Source organism: Mustela nigripes, chromosome 7, assembly GCF_022355385.1.
Source record: "Mustela nigripes isolate SB6536 chromosome 7, MUSNIG.SB6536, whole genome shotgun sequence".
NCBI lineage: Eukaryota > Metazoa > Chordata > Mammalia > Carnivora > Mustelidae > Mustela > Mustela nigripes.
Window position 1 is genome coordinate 139,463,714 of NC_081563.1, and position 16,077 is coordinate 139,479,790.

Below are 16,077 nucleotides of genomic sequence, written 5' to 3' on the forward strand. Positions count from 1 at the left end.
GTCTCCAGGCTGGAGGGGTGGGGGACTCGGGGAAAGACCCCTGCCCTCTAGCAGCCGGCGCTGGCCTGAGCCCGCGATCAGGGCAGGCCTGCGGGTCAGGCCGCTCCTCGGCCCGGCCTTCAGCAGCAAGGGCCTGGACCTCTTCCAATGGGGAATCCATGGGGGCCTCCGAACAGACCCCAGAGGCCCTTGAGCTGGGCCCTGCCCACTGCTTACACCCCCACTGGCCCTTGGAGGTGGCCGTGTTTACCGCCTGTGCTCAGCGGGGTTTGGTATCTCAATGTTTTGACATTTAAAATCTGTGTTGGATACATTCGTTCTGTTTAAATTGTGCCGGGCCGAGGTGAGTCACAGGGAATTAGTCTGTCTCCTGGGCCCAGAGCCGACGTCCTGCTGCACCCCGGCCCGGCTTCCAGCCCAGGAGCAGACCCAGAAACCTTCCTGGAGTGGCCTCTCTGCCCCTGTCACCTCCCCACTGGGAAGGGGCCCCACCGGGGAGCTGCCCCCTGGCTCGGCAGACACAGGAGAGAAGGGTGCCGGCGTGGGAGCTGTCAGGAACGCGGGGGCCTTTCTCTGGCCTGTGTGTCCTCCCGTTCAGCAGGGCCTTGTTCCAGTGGAACTGGAGCTGACCCTCAGGCCACTGCCTCCTGGGAGGTCTCGTGGCCTCCCGGGTGGGGCCTGGAGCACCGTGAGGGTGGGCAGGCCCTCTGCAGGTCTGAGCTGGAGGTCTCAGCTGGCGTCTGCTCAACGGAGCAGGCATGGGAGTCTGCCCTGTTCTGGACAGACGCCCGACCGCCAGGAGGGCCCAGAGGAAAGCTGCCCGCAGCCAGGGCGGCCGCTGGGTCTGGCTGGGCTCTGCGTGTGTGAGCAGGACAGAGGTGCGGCCGTCCTCACCCAGGGGAGACCGTCTCCGTCAAACGATTGAGGGTCCTCGGGCTGCAGGCAAACCCGGTTAGGGGTGGCAAGAGGGGCCGCCTGGAGCCCGGGGAGGCCCCGTGCAGACCCCTGGAACTTCCCAGGGAGTCAGAGCTGCCAGGCCGGAGCCAGTGCAGGCGGCCTCTCCAAGGGCAGCCAAAAGCCTCTGTGAAGGTGAAGTTCAAAGGGAGCCCACAGAGCAGCTTGGCAGGGCCTGGGACGCGCCCCTGTGACTCCCCTGGCAGGCGAGGTCACCCAGCCCCTGCTCGGAGCAAGGGGCCACAAAACCTGCCCTGGGAGGTGATGCCAGTTTTAGGACCAGCCCCAGGGGATACCTGTTCCCCGTCACACACCACAGCCACCCCTCAGAGGGGCTGCAGGGATTGGTCTTAGCCTGGTGTCCTGGAAGGGCCTGGTCAAGTGTAGCCCAGCCCCTCGGACTGTCCGGGCCTCAGCTTCCCCGGATACAAATGATGTGGAAGTTAGAGGTGCTCGTGAGAAACTCTTTTCGAGGAGCTGAGGGGCCGTGGGTGGGGCAGGAGAAGGGTCTCGCCTGTTTGTCCAAACATGGGCTGTCCGTATACGGGAGGGCTGCTGGGCTTGGCCATCCTGGAGGACAGCCCGGGGCTCGGGGACTGCAACCATGACGCGTTGTGTCCTGACCTGGGAACATCGAGCCCAGCCCTTCACCACAGCGAGGACACACCAGAGTTTGTGCCCCGCACTGTCGGTAGGCTGAGCCCTGTGCTGAGGGGTTTGCCGACGTGGCAGACGGTCTGGGAACCCTTCTGAGCCCGGGGTGGGTGGGAAGCCAGTCTCCCCCGGAAGACCAAGCACCTTCCATACTCCAGGTCCCAGCCTGGTGGGGCAGAGGGCGGGTGGTGTCCCCTCCACACCAGCCTGACCGCTGTCCTTCCCTGCCTCTGTGCAGATCAACACCTTCATGTCCTTTGTGTTCCCCATGGTGGTCATCTCCATCCTGAACACCATCATCGCCAACAAGCTGACCGTCATGGTCCGCCAGGCCGCTGAGCAGGGCCAGGTGTGCACGGTGGGGGACCAGCACAGCTCCTTCAGCATGTCCATCGAGCCTGGCAGGATCCAAGCCCTGCAGCACGGCGTCCGGGTCTTACGTATGTAACCTCTGGGCCCTTAGGGATGGGTGGCAGCTGGGGGCCAGCAGAGCAGCAAGCCTCATGCCCCCAAACAGGGCCGAGTTTGAGACCCCGGCAACGGAGCAGCCCCAGTAGACTTAGAGCCTGACTGCACCCACTCATCTGCCCGCCACCACCCAGCCATCTCGGTCCACCATCTGCCCACCCACCAGCGGATCTGTCCACCCAGCCATCCCTCCGTCCATTCGTCCGTCTGTCCATCCATCTCTCCCTTCTTCTGTACGTCCATCCATTGACCCATCACCCATTAACCGTCCGTCCATCCTATCACTCACCCATTCACCGATTCCCAAGGCTCCCGAGCACAAACTCAGGTCAGGCCGCTTGCTCTCACAGCCATGGGGCGCAGAGGTGTGGGTTACCGTGTGTGCCGAGAGCCCGATGCCGGCTGGAGAGACGTGAAGTGCAACCCCCCGGACGGCGGCCCACACTCTAATAAGGAAGCCTGAAGACCAGCCCTTACAAAGGCCCCAAGCCAGCCCCCTTCACAGGAGAGCGCAGGGTCGAGCTTGCGCTCTTGCGGGTCGTGGTGCTCCCTGTGGGGGTCCCTGGGCCTGGCTCGTGCCCAAAGGCGGCATCCTTGAGGAGGGCTCTTGCTCAAAACACCCCGCCCCCCAGTCCCCACTGCTGAAGCAGCCCCACCCAACCCAGCCCCCACCCCGACCCCGACCACCTGCCTCGTGCTTCCCAGCAGCCCTCCCAACTGCTGTCATCCTGACCCCAGCAGACGGCCACCTGCCCCGCAGCAGCCACTGTTTCTTGGAAGAGTCCCAGAGCTGCACCATTCAGTCTGGGAATATGACCCAGACCCCACACACAATTGTAAATGCTCTAGTAACCACATTGTTTAAAGAAGAAATAGATAAAATTCATTTACATAATTAATTTGGGCTAATATTTCCAAAGTCTTGTCATTTTGGCATTAGTCATGGTAATAGTATAAGAGCATTCCTCAGCCCACAGTAACCTTGTGGCCAGTGACCAACAGGCTGTGTCCAGGGGTCAGCAACACCGCCTTCGCTTCCGCTGTGTCAGGGACAGGCTTCCTGGAACATTCCAGTGCCTCTGACCCGTCTCCTGCCGCCAACAGGTGGCCCTCCCATCATGGGGTCTCCCCCAGGCCAGGTCTCCTGGGCCAGATGGGTCAGGGCAGCCGCCAAGGGGCCCGGGCCCCCAAACCAAGCACCTGCTGCGGGTTCCCCCCATGTCCCAAGATGAGGATACACCATGTCCAGGACGAGCTTCTCTTGGCACCAGGACAGCCCAGCCAGCCCCAGGTTCTCCCAAGTGGCTTTTTTATTGCTTTCTTTTTCACTGTGGTGGAATGCACCTAGCACGCGATTTGCGGTCTGGACCGTCTGTAAGTGTCCGTTCAGTGGCATTACATACGTTCATGCCATCGGTCTCCAGAACATTGTCATCTTACCAAACGGAAACTCTGTCCCCGTAAAGCACTAACTCCCCGGTCACTCTTCCCCAAAGCCTGACAACCACCCCCTCCTCTCTGTCTCTATGAATTCGGCCACTCGAGGGGCCGAGGTAAGTGGGATCATCTTTTTATGCCTGGTTTATGTCTCTGAGCACGATGTCCTTCCGTTTGCCCAAGTCGTGGCAGGTGGCAGAACGTCCTTTCTTTTTAAGGCTGCGCATACTCCAGGGTCCAGACACGCTGCGTTTACCCGCCGGGTGCGTGGACACCTGGTTTGCTTCCGCCTTTTGGCCGTCGTGAACAGGGCCACGGGCGAACAAACATTGGGTTGAGTCCCTGCTTTCAATGCCTTGGGGATTATACCCAAGGGCAGAATTGTTGGCTCATAGAGTAATTCTATTTTTAATTTTTGAAGAACTGCCATACTGTTTCCCAAAGTGGGTATTTTGGATACCCGCCGGACATCCAAAGTGGACATTGCATTTTGCATTACCACCAACCCTGCAGAAAGGCTCTCATTTCTCCACATCCACACCAAAAATCACCATTTTCTCAGGCTGTAGGAGTTGGTTTGTTTTATAGAGCCATGGTGGGTGTGAGATGGCACCTCATTGTGGTTCGGGTTTGGATTCGTCGCAGGGTGAGTGACGAGCACGTTCCCATGTGCTGAGTAACCACTTGTGTGTCTTTGGGAAAATGTCTGTTCAAGTCCTTTGCCCATTTTTATTTATTTTTTTAAAAAGATTTTATTTACTTGACAGAGATCACAAGTAGGCAGAGAGAGAGGGGGCAGCAGGCTCCCCGCTGAGTGGAGAGCCCAACGCAGGACTCGATCCCAGGACCCTGAGATCATGACCTGAGCCGAAGGCAGAGGCTTTAACCCACCGAGCCACCCTGGTGCCCCTTGCCCATTTTTAAACACATAATTGGGTTGTTTCATTTTTGCTGTTGCCTTTTCATGCTCTGTGTGTCCTGGATGTTAATCCCCGATCAGATGTGTGATGGAGTGTTCTTTCCTGTTCTGTGCATTAACTTTGCACTCTGTTGCCTGTGTCCTTTGGTCCTAAGCACTCACTGCTGGACTCAGTGTTGTCAAATTGGTGCCCATCATTTTGCTCCAAGAATTTTGTACTCTTTGCTACACTTAGATCTTTGATCCATTTTGAGCTAATTCTGTATATGGTGTGAGGTAGGGGTCCAGTTTCCTTCTTCTGCACATGGCTGTCCCATTTCCCCAGTATTGTTTCTGGCACAGTGGTCTGGGCAGCCTTGTAGGAAATCGTCTGCCCATATTAGTGAGGGTTATTTCTGGACTCTCTGTCCCGTGGTCTCTGTGTCTGTCTTCAGGCCGATGTCCCACTGTTCCAACCACTGCCGCTTGGTGGTGGGTTTTGAAACCGAGACATGAGAGTCTCCAGCTTCACTCTTCTCCCTCGAGTTGTCTCAGGGGGTCCCTCAAGTCTCCCCGTGGATCTTAAGACAGGTTTTTCTTTTCAGCAGGAAACACTGTCAGCATTTTTTTTTAAAGATTTTATTTATTTATTTGATAGACAGAGATGACAAGTAGGCAGAGAGGCAGGCAGAGAGACAGGAGGAAGCAGGCTCTCCAAGGAGCAGAGAGCCCGATGCGGGGCTCGATCCCAGGACCCTGGGATCATGACCTGAGCCGAAAGCAGAGGCTTTAACCCACTGAGCCACCCAGGCACCCCCACCATCAGCATTTTGAGAGAGGTGGCAGAGTCTGTGTTAGCTGCGGGTGACGTTTTAACCGTGTTCAGTCTTCTGTGCGCAGAATAGGACCCATGTCTCTCTGTGTCTCAGGGGCCGTGGTCATCGCCTTCGTGGTCTGCTGGCTGCCCTACCATGTGCGGCGGCTCATGTTCTGCTACATTTCTGATAAGCAGTGGACCCCGTGAGTACTGGGAGCCTGGGGCAGAGCCGGGAGCCTTGGGCTGGGAGCAGCTCATCCCGCGGGTTGGCATGGGAGGTGGGGATGCTGAACAGAGAAGCTCAGGACAAGGGTGCAGGACACATGGGTTCGTGGTGTGGCCGCAGATGGGTGGGGGAAGGAAGGAAGGCCACGGAGGGACAGATGCCACGGGACAGGTTATAGCAGAAAAGGAAAGCAGCCCCTAAGAGAGGGGGAATGAGACAAGTTTAGAGACGTCTGGAGAGCAACAGGAAGGGCTGGCTCTGCTGGGCGGGGGGGGACAGCTATGTGGGCGCCCTAGACCACCTCCACGCTGGGAAAGTTGCCAGGAGGACTCCCTGGACTCAGGGAGACCCACACCCTTGCTGTGCCCTGTCGTACCCCAAAGACACACGGCAAATCAATAAAAGGAAAAGCCTATGGAGGGGAGGGGAGGGGAGACCAGGCACAGCGTCCAGAACCCCCTCCCGGCTATCTGCCCCGGAACGAGCTGAGACCCCGTGTGAAATGCTGTCTCCCGGGAAGCTTGCCAGAGGCCCGGCACCCAGGGCGTCTGCTGGGGCCGGTCATGGGGGCACCCCTGGCTGGCGGGGGCCCAAATCCCAGACTCCCGGCGGGGAGGAGCTGCTCAGCATCAACCCCGCTGTTGGCACAGACAGTTTAGGCCCGGAGAGCCCCACCTCTCAGGACGGAGAATCCCTGAAATCCACGCTCCCAGACAGCGGCGAGGCTAGCCTGGCCAGCAGGCCCCTCTGAGACGGCAGCCCTGGGCCCACCATGTGAGCTTTTCTCTGTGCAGCTCAGAGCCCGGGGTGCAGGTTCTTTACAGTGACGCGGAGCTGGCAGGGAGGGCAGATTGAGGGCAGAGGAGGAGAAGGGCAGGGAGCAGAGCCCCAAGGTAAAGGGTTCTTGAAACTCAGGGCTGCCTGCTGGGAAAGTGGTGAGGGAGTGAGATGCCTGTGAGTGGAGGCAAGCAAGCTGAGGGAAAGTTATGCAGCTGCCCGGGAGGCAAGGAGGGGGTTCCTGCCCTGGCTGTTCGGTGGAAGCTGGAGACCAGCACGCCCTACAGCCCAGGCGTGCCAGGATTCTGCTCAAGGAAGGGCAGCCCAGGTGCCATGCAGGGAGAGGTGGAGACGGGCCCAGCAGGGCTGCCACAACCCGGCTGAGCCGACTGGTGCCAGCAGGAATGTGAGCAGAACGTCCAGCTTCTCCAGAGAAGCCAGAACCTGAAATTTACTAGGAAACATCCGCACGTCAAAACATTTACAAGGAGTTTTTACGATTCTTGTCCCAAGCCAGCGAGGGTCCGCGGCTGCGAGGCCGTGCAGGCCTGAGAGCCTCTCCCTCGTCCCCGCAGGTTCCTCTACGACGTCTACCACTACTTATACATGCTGACCAACGCGCTCTTCTACGCCGGCTCTGCCGTCAACCCCATCCTCTACAACCTGGTCTCCGCCGGCTTCCGCCAGGCCTTTCTGTCCACACTGGCCGGCCTCTGCCCGCTGTGGGGACGCAGGAGGAAGAGGCCGGCCTTCTCGAGGAAGACCAACAGTGTGTCCAGCAACCACACCTTCTCCAGCAACGCCACTCGGGAGACGCTCTATTAGAGCCGGGGTGGGGCCCAAGGAGGGGCCGGGAGAGCCGGGGAGGGGTGGCCACGGGGCTCCCTGCCCCCACCCCCAGAGCTGGAATGGGGCTCAGCGGAGGCCTAGGACCTGGCGCCCACCCCCAGAGGCCCCATCTCTTTCAGCGTCTCCATCAGCACCCCGCACCCCTCCCTCCACACCTCTTTGAAAACCAGGAGAGATCGCTCCTCTCCCAGATCCAGAGAGGGCCTCTAATCAGAAGAAATTACTGGTGGCTGAGAGGCAGGCTCCTTTGTTCCCACACCGCTGGGTGTCAGGACAGAAATGAAAGGCACCGGCCAGGCTGGGCAGACGCGGGGAGGCAGCGGCCCCGAGAGGCCAGGGCGCCGGGAGGAGCCTGGCTGGTGGGGCTGCCACCGCCCTCCGCAAGGAGAAGGGCGCAGGATGGCAGGGATCCGGACTCCCACCTCTCCAAGGGCGATTCCTAGGAAGCTTTGGTCTGCCCCGAAGGACAGCACAGGGGTCCCGTGGGTCAGGCACTGGCCAGACCCAGGCCTCCCCCTCCTCCCTGCCAAGACGGCCAGGCTCTACCCAGACGCCCGCCCACTGGGAGCTGGCCTGGATGTCTGCTTGGCTTGGCAGGGGCGAGGTCAGTCTTGCCTCCTGGTACCTGCCGTGCATCCCAAGCCAGGCCGTGTGTGCCCCGGTTGCATGGGTGAGCTTCCTGAGGGGAAGGGCAGGCTCCCTGAAGAGCAGAGGCCATGGCCAGGTCCCAGAGGGAGGCCATTGGTAGGGACTAGGCCACAGGTGAGGGGGAGGGGCCGTGGGTCCAGGCAGCTCCCTGGGCCAGCAGCCAGCATCATTTGTCACAGCCCCAGGCCCCAGGCCGCAGCCCCAGCCCCAGGCACCCGGGAAGGCAGGGGTCTCCTTGATCTGTAAGAGCTGGTCTCCAGACAGGATGGCCTCCTGGCCTTGCCCTAGAAGGTCCCCTGAGCCAGGGGGAGACAGATCCCAGAGGAGCTGCCCAGAACAGCGAGAGGTCTGGAAAATGAAATGCAGGCTTTTTTAAAGTAGGTTCTCACTGCCCTGAAGGGGGACTGTTAGGCAGATGGCCGTGAGCCTCCCTGACTCAGGACACAAGAGGCCTGGTCCGAGTGCCCCCACCCCAAAAATGGCAAGCTGGTAAGTCTCCATGGTGGCTTTGGATCTGGACCCCCGACTTGAACTCTACAGGATCCTTCTCCAAGCCACAGGACCTTTCCGGGCAGTCGGCTGAGCGCCGGTCCTTGGGCACAACCCAGGGGCCATCCGCAAGGGGAAGTAGGCCAGCCCGGACCTCACGCATAGGCGCCTGCTCCGGGTGGGCGAGGGGGCCACTGGGCCCTGAGGGGCGGGCAGCGAGCGGCCATCAGTTGGGCAAAGGCTGAGGCGAGGCCCAGGCGGTGGGCATTGGAGCAAGAGCCTAGACTCCTTCTGAGAGACCCTCAGACCCCCCTCCCCGACCCAGTGTTTGGCACCTCGGGCACACCTGCTACTCGGAGCCTCCGTTCTGCCCCCAACAAGTGCACGTGGCCGTTCGGCCCTCTTTCGAGGCTGACAGTGTGGGTCCTGGAGGACGCCGCCCGGAATGGACAGAAGAGATAGCTCCCCAGGCTGGGGGCAGAGTTGACGTGGGATGGGGAGCTCCCGCCAGCCCAGACCCGCCCAGACGCAGCTGGGACAGGGTCTGTGCTGTGGCCCCAAGCCCATTTTACTGTTGTGGTCCGCACGATCCCATGTCTGTGCCCCGTGCAGCCCCGGGGCATCGGCGGTTGGCTGCGTCATGCTGTAGCCCCCACCCCCAGCCAGACTCAGCGGCCAGCATGCCTGGTCACTAGTGATGCTGAAAGCCCTTCGTGTCGCTCACACGCGCTCCCAGTCCTCACCACCACACCCTGCCATCTGCAGGAACAAAGCCCTGAGTGTCTCTGTAAAGGAGGCGGTGGCCGCCGCTGCCGGCGTCTTCTGTTGGGGCTGGGGGACCTGCAGGCATCTGTTCACTCACTCACTTACTCAGTGGGCACGCATGGGCACAGCAGACAGCCCTGCCTGGGCGCTGGGGCCAAAACCACACAGGCTTTGGCCACATCTCCCCAAGGCTGGGGAGACTGGGGACTGATTCCCCTGCTCTGGTCCTACCCCCACCGTAGTGTTGAGAAGCAGCAGGAGAGGAAGGAATGTGTGCAGAAGAAAACCCCGTACACCATGGGGTCCCCTCGAGGCCTGACGTCAGGGAGACCCGCGTCCGTGCCGGCTGTGTGCCCAGCACCTTGCCTGCCCTGAGCCCGGTTTCTCACGCCACGGGCCGGGCACAGAGGAGGCCCCCTGGCGGGCATGCAGGGTCCTACACTCAGCCCTCCAGCCCAGGAAACAGGGAAGCAAGTCAGCTTCCCCCCAGGACTCAGTGGTGGGGGGATCCCCTGGGGACCCACCCCTGACATAGCCGGCCCCGCCCACCTCCTCTCCAGCCTCCCCTGCTAGGCCGTTGCCTCTCACTCGCGCATCCCCGCGGGGCCGGCCTGCAGGACGAGCAGCATCCTCCCGGGCCGCGGGGCTCCAGGGAGGGCCCTCCACAGCCCCCGTGTCCTCGACCGGAGGGGCCGGCTGGTCTCAGAACCACCATGCGCCCGGCGCGCCAGCTTGGAGGTCCCAGCCCAGCCCGTGTGCACGCAGAGAAGCTCCTGGACCCTGGGGCGGGGGGGCACCGGCTGCAACAGCCTCTCTCGCCCAGCCCCCTGCGTGGCCTTCCGTCTGTCCCTCCTTCGCTCCCCTGCTGGGTGCAGAGTGCCACGCCCACGCCCCCCTTTGGTCACTCACTGGCTGGCTCACCGCGGGGAGCTCCGCGACGCGGCCTCGCTGCTCAGCTCTGGCGGCCATGGGCACAGGCGTGAGGCTCCAGAGGCTCCGGCTCCGCCGCAGGCGTCTCCGGCCTCTGGTCAGCAGGGGAGTCCCGGACGCACCTTCATTCCCAGGGTGAGGGCCTCACCGGCCAGCTCCAAGGGGTGCACTGACATCTCACAAGAATATCCAAAGGAATGAAACTCTAATGGTAGACGTTCAGGCCAACCAACGAGGGGAAAGTTGGGGGACAGTGGGCAGGCAGTCTGCAGCCCAGACCCCATGTCCGTGCCACTGTCCCAGGAGACCAGAGCCCTACGCCCTCCGGCAAGTTTCCTGAGCTTGGACCCCTGTTGCCCCTGTGCACAGGAGACGAGTCCCCCCTCCTGGTTCTCCTAGAGGCACCCTGGCCTATGACCATCGCTAAGCAACAGGAGGAGAGCTTGGGAGAGAATTTACACACTTGAAGGAAGAAAAAGACGGCCGTCAGCCTGGGCCTGCCGCTGGAGCCCAAGCGCAGGAGGTGACCCCCCCCCATGCCCCAATCATGATCTCAATTCCAGTTTTCATCAGAACTCCATGGAAACCAGGTCTAGGCTGAATTTGTGAAGGGCATGACGCTGTAGAGTCGGGGACAAGGGCAAAGCCAGGAACCAGAGTCGGGAAGGGAGGAGCCCCGCGCTGCACGTTGAGGGGACACATGTGTGTGCACATGGGCACACACGCACACACACGTGCCCACACGCGAGGGCACCGGCCCTTTGTCCCATTGGGCCTCCTGCTGTGGCTCCGAGAGGCCCAAGGCCCAGCTCCTGAGGGGCAGACGCCCGATGCCTGCGTTCATCTCTGGGCAGAGCCATGTGAGGGCCTCGCGCTGCTCTAGGAAGCCCCTGGGGAGGCCCAGCCAGACCCAGAGCCAGGGCAAGACCCATCAGCTCAGCCCCAGCCACCCCGACCTGTCACCTCTGACAGGGCCCCTCCAGGGCGGCGGCAGGGACCGGTGCCTCACTCACCCTGTGGCCCTGGGAGCAGCCCGCTCACACAGAGGCCCCAAGGCCCACACCCCAGGAAGCTTTTTTTTTAAGGTTTTATTTATTTATGAGAGAGAGAGAGGGAACACAAGCAGGGGGAGCAGCAGAGGGAGAAGCAGGCTTCCCGCTGAGCAGGGAGCCCCATGCGGGACTCAGTCTCAGGACCCCAGGATCATGACCTGAGCTGAAGGCAGACGCCTCAACACTGAGCCCCCCAGGCGCCCAAGGAGCCTTGTTCTCATCCCCCAAGTACGGTTCTCGCTGTCTTGTCTCAGCTGGGAATTGAACAGGAGGCCCTGGGGCTGTCACTCAGGACACCGTGAGAAATGCCGGCCCCGCCTGCGGGGTCTCAGTCAGACCCTGCCCGCACCTGCCGATCTTGGCCTGCACGGAGCCGGATGCTCAGAAAATCTAACAAACTAACCAAGAAGCAAACATCCACATCCCTCCCTGTTTCTTGCTGGGGGGGCCACAGGGCCTCTCTCCACAGGGCCAGGGGCAGGGGTCGCGTCGCTAAAACATGGCGCCCAGACGACCCAGACACACAAGGTGAACCCGAGGCAAAGCCGGACCCACTGTGGTGTCCCCTGGAATGACAGGCCCGGAACGGCCGTCACCTGCACAGCTCAGCAACCCTCTGTCCCTCCGCCCCGAGCAGAGGGCGAGCAGCCAGGCATACGTGCCCAGAACATTCTGGCAAAGCATCCCTGTCAGGAAGCGATCCTGTAGGTGAGGATGGATGGTAGCCCAGGGGGCCACAGCCGGCCTGGGTGCAGCTTGGCGTGGCGTGAGTGCCCAAGTCCCCCGCCCCGAGCATCCCCTCGGGGACTTGCAGCTTGGCCAGAAGCCCTGAGGGGTGCTGGGGCCACTGTCTCCCGGGAAGCAAGAAGCTCCCCAGGACTCTGCCTCCCAACGTCCCATCCGGACCAAACTCCACAAAGGACACGTCTCGGTCTCTTGCCAGCCGCCCCTCAGCTTGGAGGTGCCCTGCACAGCCCCGCTTGCCTCCCAGGACCCACAGGTCCTCTGCGCCGCGGGCCGGTGGGCATCCCAAGTTGGGGGCTCCCCCTGCCATCACTGTGGGGGAGGGAAGTCCCCCGCCCCCAACCTCTGGGACTGGAGGCCCAGCAGCCTCCCACCCCTGTAAGAGAGGCGGCTCAGACGAGCACGTGAGTCGGAGTCCCCGGGTGCCGGACAGCGGGGGACGCTCTGGGTACCGTGCGCAGCCCGGGTGCCACGTGCAGGCTGGCCCCTCCCCTCCCCAGCCAGGTGCCCTCCTAGGATGGCCCCCCTGCCAAGCAGCGGGGGGGGGGGGGGGGGACACGCAGTCCCTTGTCCCAGGGTGGGTGAGACTCAGGGACTGGTCAGACCGGAGCTGGGAGCTGGGAACGGAGGGTCCCCCCGGCAGCTCCCGCCGCGCTCACCTCGCGCCTGGATCTGTCCTCGGGCGGTTCCGCCTGCAGGAACGACCCTGCTCTTTGCTCTTTGCTTTCCGTCCAGGGTGTTCTGCTCTTGGTGACCCGCGGGACAGAAAGTGCCTCTGGCTTCTCCTGTCCCACTTGGAGCTATAAATGGGCAACTTGCCCGTTCCACGTCCGACATCTTAGAGCCGGAGCCGAGTCCGCTCGCGGTGGGGCACCAGCGCCTTCCCAGCGCGGGAGACGATGTTCCGGACGGACACACCGGCGCATGCGGGTGCTCGGGAGGCCATTTCCAGCCCTTCCCTCTCCCAGGGAGCTCGAGCCCGGCCCGTCTTCCACTTCGCTCCTGCGCACCTAACCCCTTCCTCCCCACGGTGGGTCGGAATCTCCAGCCGCAGGGTTTGTGCCTTTTTCATTTCACTGCTACAGCCACACGCCTTCTGCAGCACCGTGCGAGTGCCCGTCCCTCCGGCGGCCAGCGCTCACCCCGACACTCTGCAGTCCCGTGAAAAGAAGGTTCTGGGAGTGTGTTCTGTGACACTGTCTGTCTGCCACCGGCAGGTCAGAGGAAAATGGCCTCACTGAAGCTCTAGGATGAGCCATTTCCTGTGATCTGCACGGGGAGCCCGGCCCCCGGGTGCCTGACGCACACACTTGAGCACCTGCGGCCGCCGGCTTCCCCATCTAGGCTGTGGGCTCCTCAGGGAGCACAAGGGCTTCGGGAAAAGAAGGGGACCTGGACCCGGAGCTGCTTATTTGCACAGGTGAGGGGGACTGCAGCCCCAACCGACCCCTCCTGGTCCCACTGGACGTGACTCCTGACTCGCCCCTTCCAAGCAGAGTCTCACCTCTCAGCAGCGATTTCCCCGCCTAGACGCTCCCCGGGAGGGTCTTTGAGACCACGCTCACCCTCTCTGAGTGTTTGTGTGTCTTGTCAACGTGATATGTGCTGGCTCAGAAATACTAAATAAAATCATCATAATAGTAAGATATTTGGGCGTCTGGGGGCTCAGTTGTAAAGCCTCTGCCTTTGGCTCAGGACATGATCCCAGGGTCCTGGATCGAGCCCCGCATTGGGCTCCCTGCTCAGAGAGAAGCCTGCTTCTCCCTCTCCCCCTGCTTGTGTTCCCTCTCTCGCTGCGTCTTTCTCTCTGTCAAATAAATAAGTAAAATCTTTGAAAATAATAAATAAATAAATACTCAATGGCCGGCCAAATCCTGAAACGCTGACATTGCAAGGAAGCTTCTAGAGAGCCATCTGCAGAGGCTGCCCGAGGTTATCCCGGGACTCCAGCCCCCCAGTCCCCTAGCCTGGGCCCCAGCCTGCTGAGGAGCTTCTTGCCGGTGTCACCCTCCGACCCCTTCCCGGTCCACACAGCGCCTTGGCTGCCTCCTTCCTTTTCACAGAGCCCAAGCTCCGCCGCTCAGGCGGGGCAGGACCTGGAGCAAGAGTGGAAGGGGCAGGGAGACGCCCCCACCCCCAGCCGTCTGGCTGGCTGTGCACACTTTCACTTTCAAGATGCAGGACAGTTTTCCTCGGTGATGAAGTGATACCTTCTCTCATGACATGGAAGAGAGTGTCCCGAGGACAGTGTCCCCCTGGTCCCACCTAGAGGTGACCCCTGCTGGCGGGGGGCCCACTGCCCAGCCCGGGGCCATGCCAGCCGCCGCAGAAACATCCCTGGCCTGGACGGCGGCCGGTGCACTCTCACGTGGGCACCCTTGCGTGTCCCCACGCGGCGCTGCCCATCGCCCAACGGTGCTCTCTCCCTCTGCACACCGGCAATGCCATGCTTTGGACACAAAGTTCAAATAAATTTCTGATACTCAGCTGTTTCCAAAAGGGAAATGGTCTGTCTTATACAGAGTGAGGTCCCTGTCCCTGGAGTGCCCACGCAGAGGGCTCGCCGTGTCTCCACACACCTCAGCTGACCCGTGGGCGCTCAGACATGAGAATGGCCTTCCAGGTGTCCTGCCGGGGACACAGGGGGCCCGGCCTTTCTACCCCCCACTGAACAAGCCAGCAGGGGAGGGACAGGCACAGTAGAAGGGGGCGGGACAGCAGAGAAGGGACACGAAGACCCTTGCTGCACACTGGTCGGCTGGATGGCCTCGCGGTGGTCACTAAGCAGGAAGGAAGTTCCTTTTCCTGGTGAGGAAATGGAGTCTGGGAGGGAGACCCAGCGGCGTCCCTCAGGGTCGGCGGCAAAGCGGAGAACGCTCTGGTCTCCCAGCCACGGCCCAGAGTTCTCTCCACCTGGGACCCTCCCGCGCCCCTGCCTTGGGCTGCATTCAGCCCGCACGCCCCACGCAGGCGCCTCTTCTGGAGCTCTTCTCTGGGCGGCCTGTGAACACAGCTGACCGCTGCTCCCACGTCATCTGAGAAGCCTGAGGGAAACGTGGACACCCCATTTCAGAGTCGTCTTGTCACCCTGGATGCCTCAGCCCCAAGGGAGGGGCTCCCGAGAAAACCCCGAATCCCCACCCAAATCCCCACCTCCCAACGTCCCCCAGGGAGTCCTGCCCAGACGGGGCCACCCGTGGGGGGACAGAGCCTCCAGCCCAGCATGGAAGCAGAGCCCCCCAAGACCCCAGGCAGGCTGGTGGCTGTAATCCTGGGAGGCTGCTTGGAGGAGGCCGTGGAGAGGACAGCCTGGGCCGTGCTCCCCCAGAGCCCTCCAAGTACACGGAGGTTCCCATGGACAGATTTACCTGCGCCCTCCTGAGTGCCAGACCTGGGCTGCCTGGAGACCCTGAGCTGAGCAAGGTGGGCCCTGGGGCTGCCAGGTGGGAATCAGGGAAACGGAACAGGAGATGTGGAGATCGGGGCGGGCGCAGGCGGGGTGGCCGGGAGGAGCTCCCTGCCCCCGGGGTCGGGGCAGTGGCCCGTGGTTGCAGACAGGCAGCCGAGGGCAGGGAGAACCGGTAGGCAGCTGGGGGCCTCGTCCTGCGCCTCTCGGGGCCGTCGGGTGGGGACGGCCTCCGAGCCGCCCCAGAGCCCCCGCCCCGGCCTCGGGCCCAGCCCTGCCGATGGGACCCTGGTGTCCGACGGAGGGAGGCTCAGCGGGGGACCGGCACCGCTGCTTCTGTCCGCCCGCATCGATCACGGCTCTTGGGCCCAAATGACTCTAATCACGTTCCTCCTCCCGGCAGTCCGGCTCCTCCGGGCGTCCTTGTCATCCGTTCACATTAGAAAGTGGCACGTCAGAGGGGCCTCAGGAGGGGGAGAGGCCTGCCCGGTCCAGCCACACCCGCGCGCCGCACAGAGCCCCGGCTCCTGTCTGACCCCGGCCCACCAGAGGGGACCCCTCCCGGCCCCCGAGCACCACTGGCTTCCCCATATCTGACTCTGGTGCCCTGGGGCCTCCCCCTGTCCCCGTGGCCCACACAGCCAGCCCATGCCTCTGTTTCTGGGGCATCTACTCGAAGTGCCATGCCAGAGAAGGAACCCAGATTGGGGCCCTGGGGGGAGGCCCTGAGAGCCCGAACATCAGGCTGCCTCTCTGGGTCGGGACCCCGGGTCAGGGCTCTAGGAAGGAGCCTAGGAAGTCTCCTGTGGACCAGCTCCCTCGGAGCCTCCCCGCAGCCCCGGCCCCTCCTCACTGTCTGTTAATAGGAGAGGGAGCCGCCTGGGGGGCTCAGTGGGTTAAAGCCTCTGCCTTCGGCTCAGGTCATGATCCCGGGGTCCTGGGATCGAGCCCCGCATCGGGCTC

At 62.3% G+C, this 16,077-nt stretch overlaps 1 protein-coding gene across 2 annotated transcripts in view; it reads left to right on the plus strand.

The window, feature by feature from the left end:
• The window catches only part of NTSR1 (neurotensin receptor 1), a 46,279-nt gene extending 32,138 nt beyond the window's left edge, over positions 1-14,141 (plus strand). The window contains exons 2-5 of one of the 2 annotated variants that reach the window (XR_009405519.1): positions 1,847-2,048; positions 5,341-5,431; positions 6,807-13,128; positions 13,772-14,141. Coding sequence is in view for 1 of the 2 variants with exons in the window: in XM_059407367.1 (XP_059263350.1) it covers positions 1,847-2,048; positions 5,341-5,431; positions 6,807-7,056 (543 nt within the window). In the remaining variant the exon portion in view is untranslated. Of the gene's footprint in view, positions 1-1,846; positions 2,049-5,340; positions 5,432-6,806; positions 13,724-13,771 lie in introns of those variants that run through there. The other variant, XM_059407367.1, reaches the window with a different exon arrangement.
• The last annotated feature ends 1,936 nt before the right edge of the window (positions 14,142-16,077 follow it).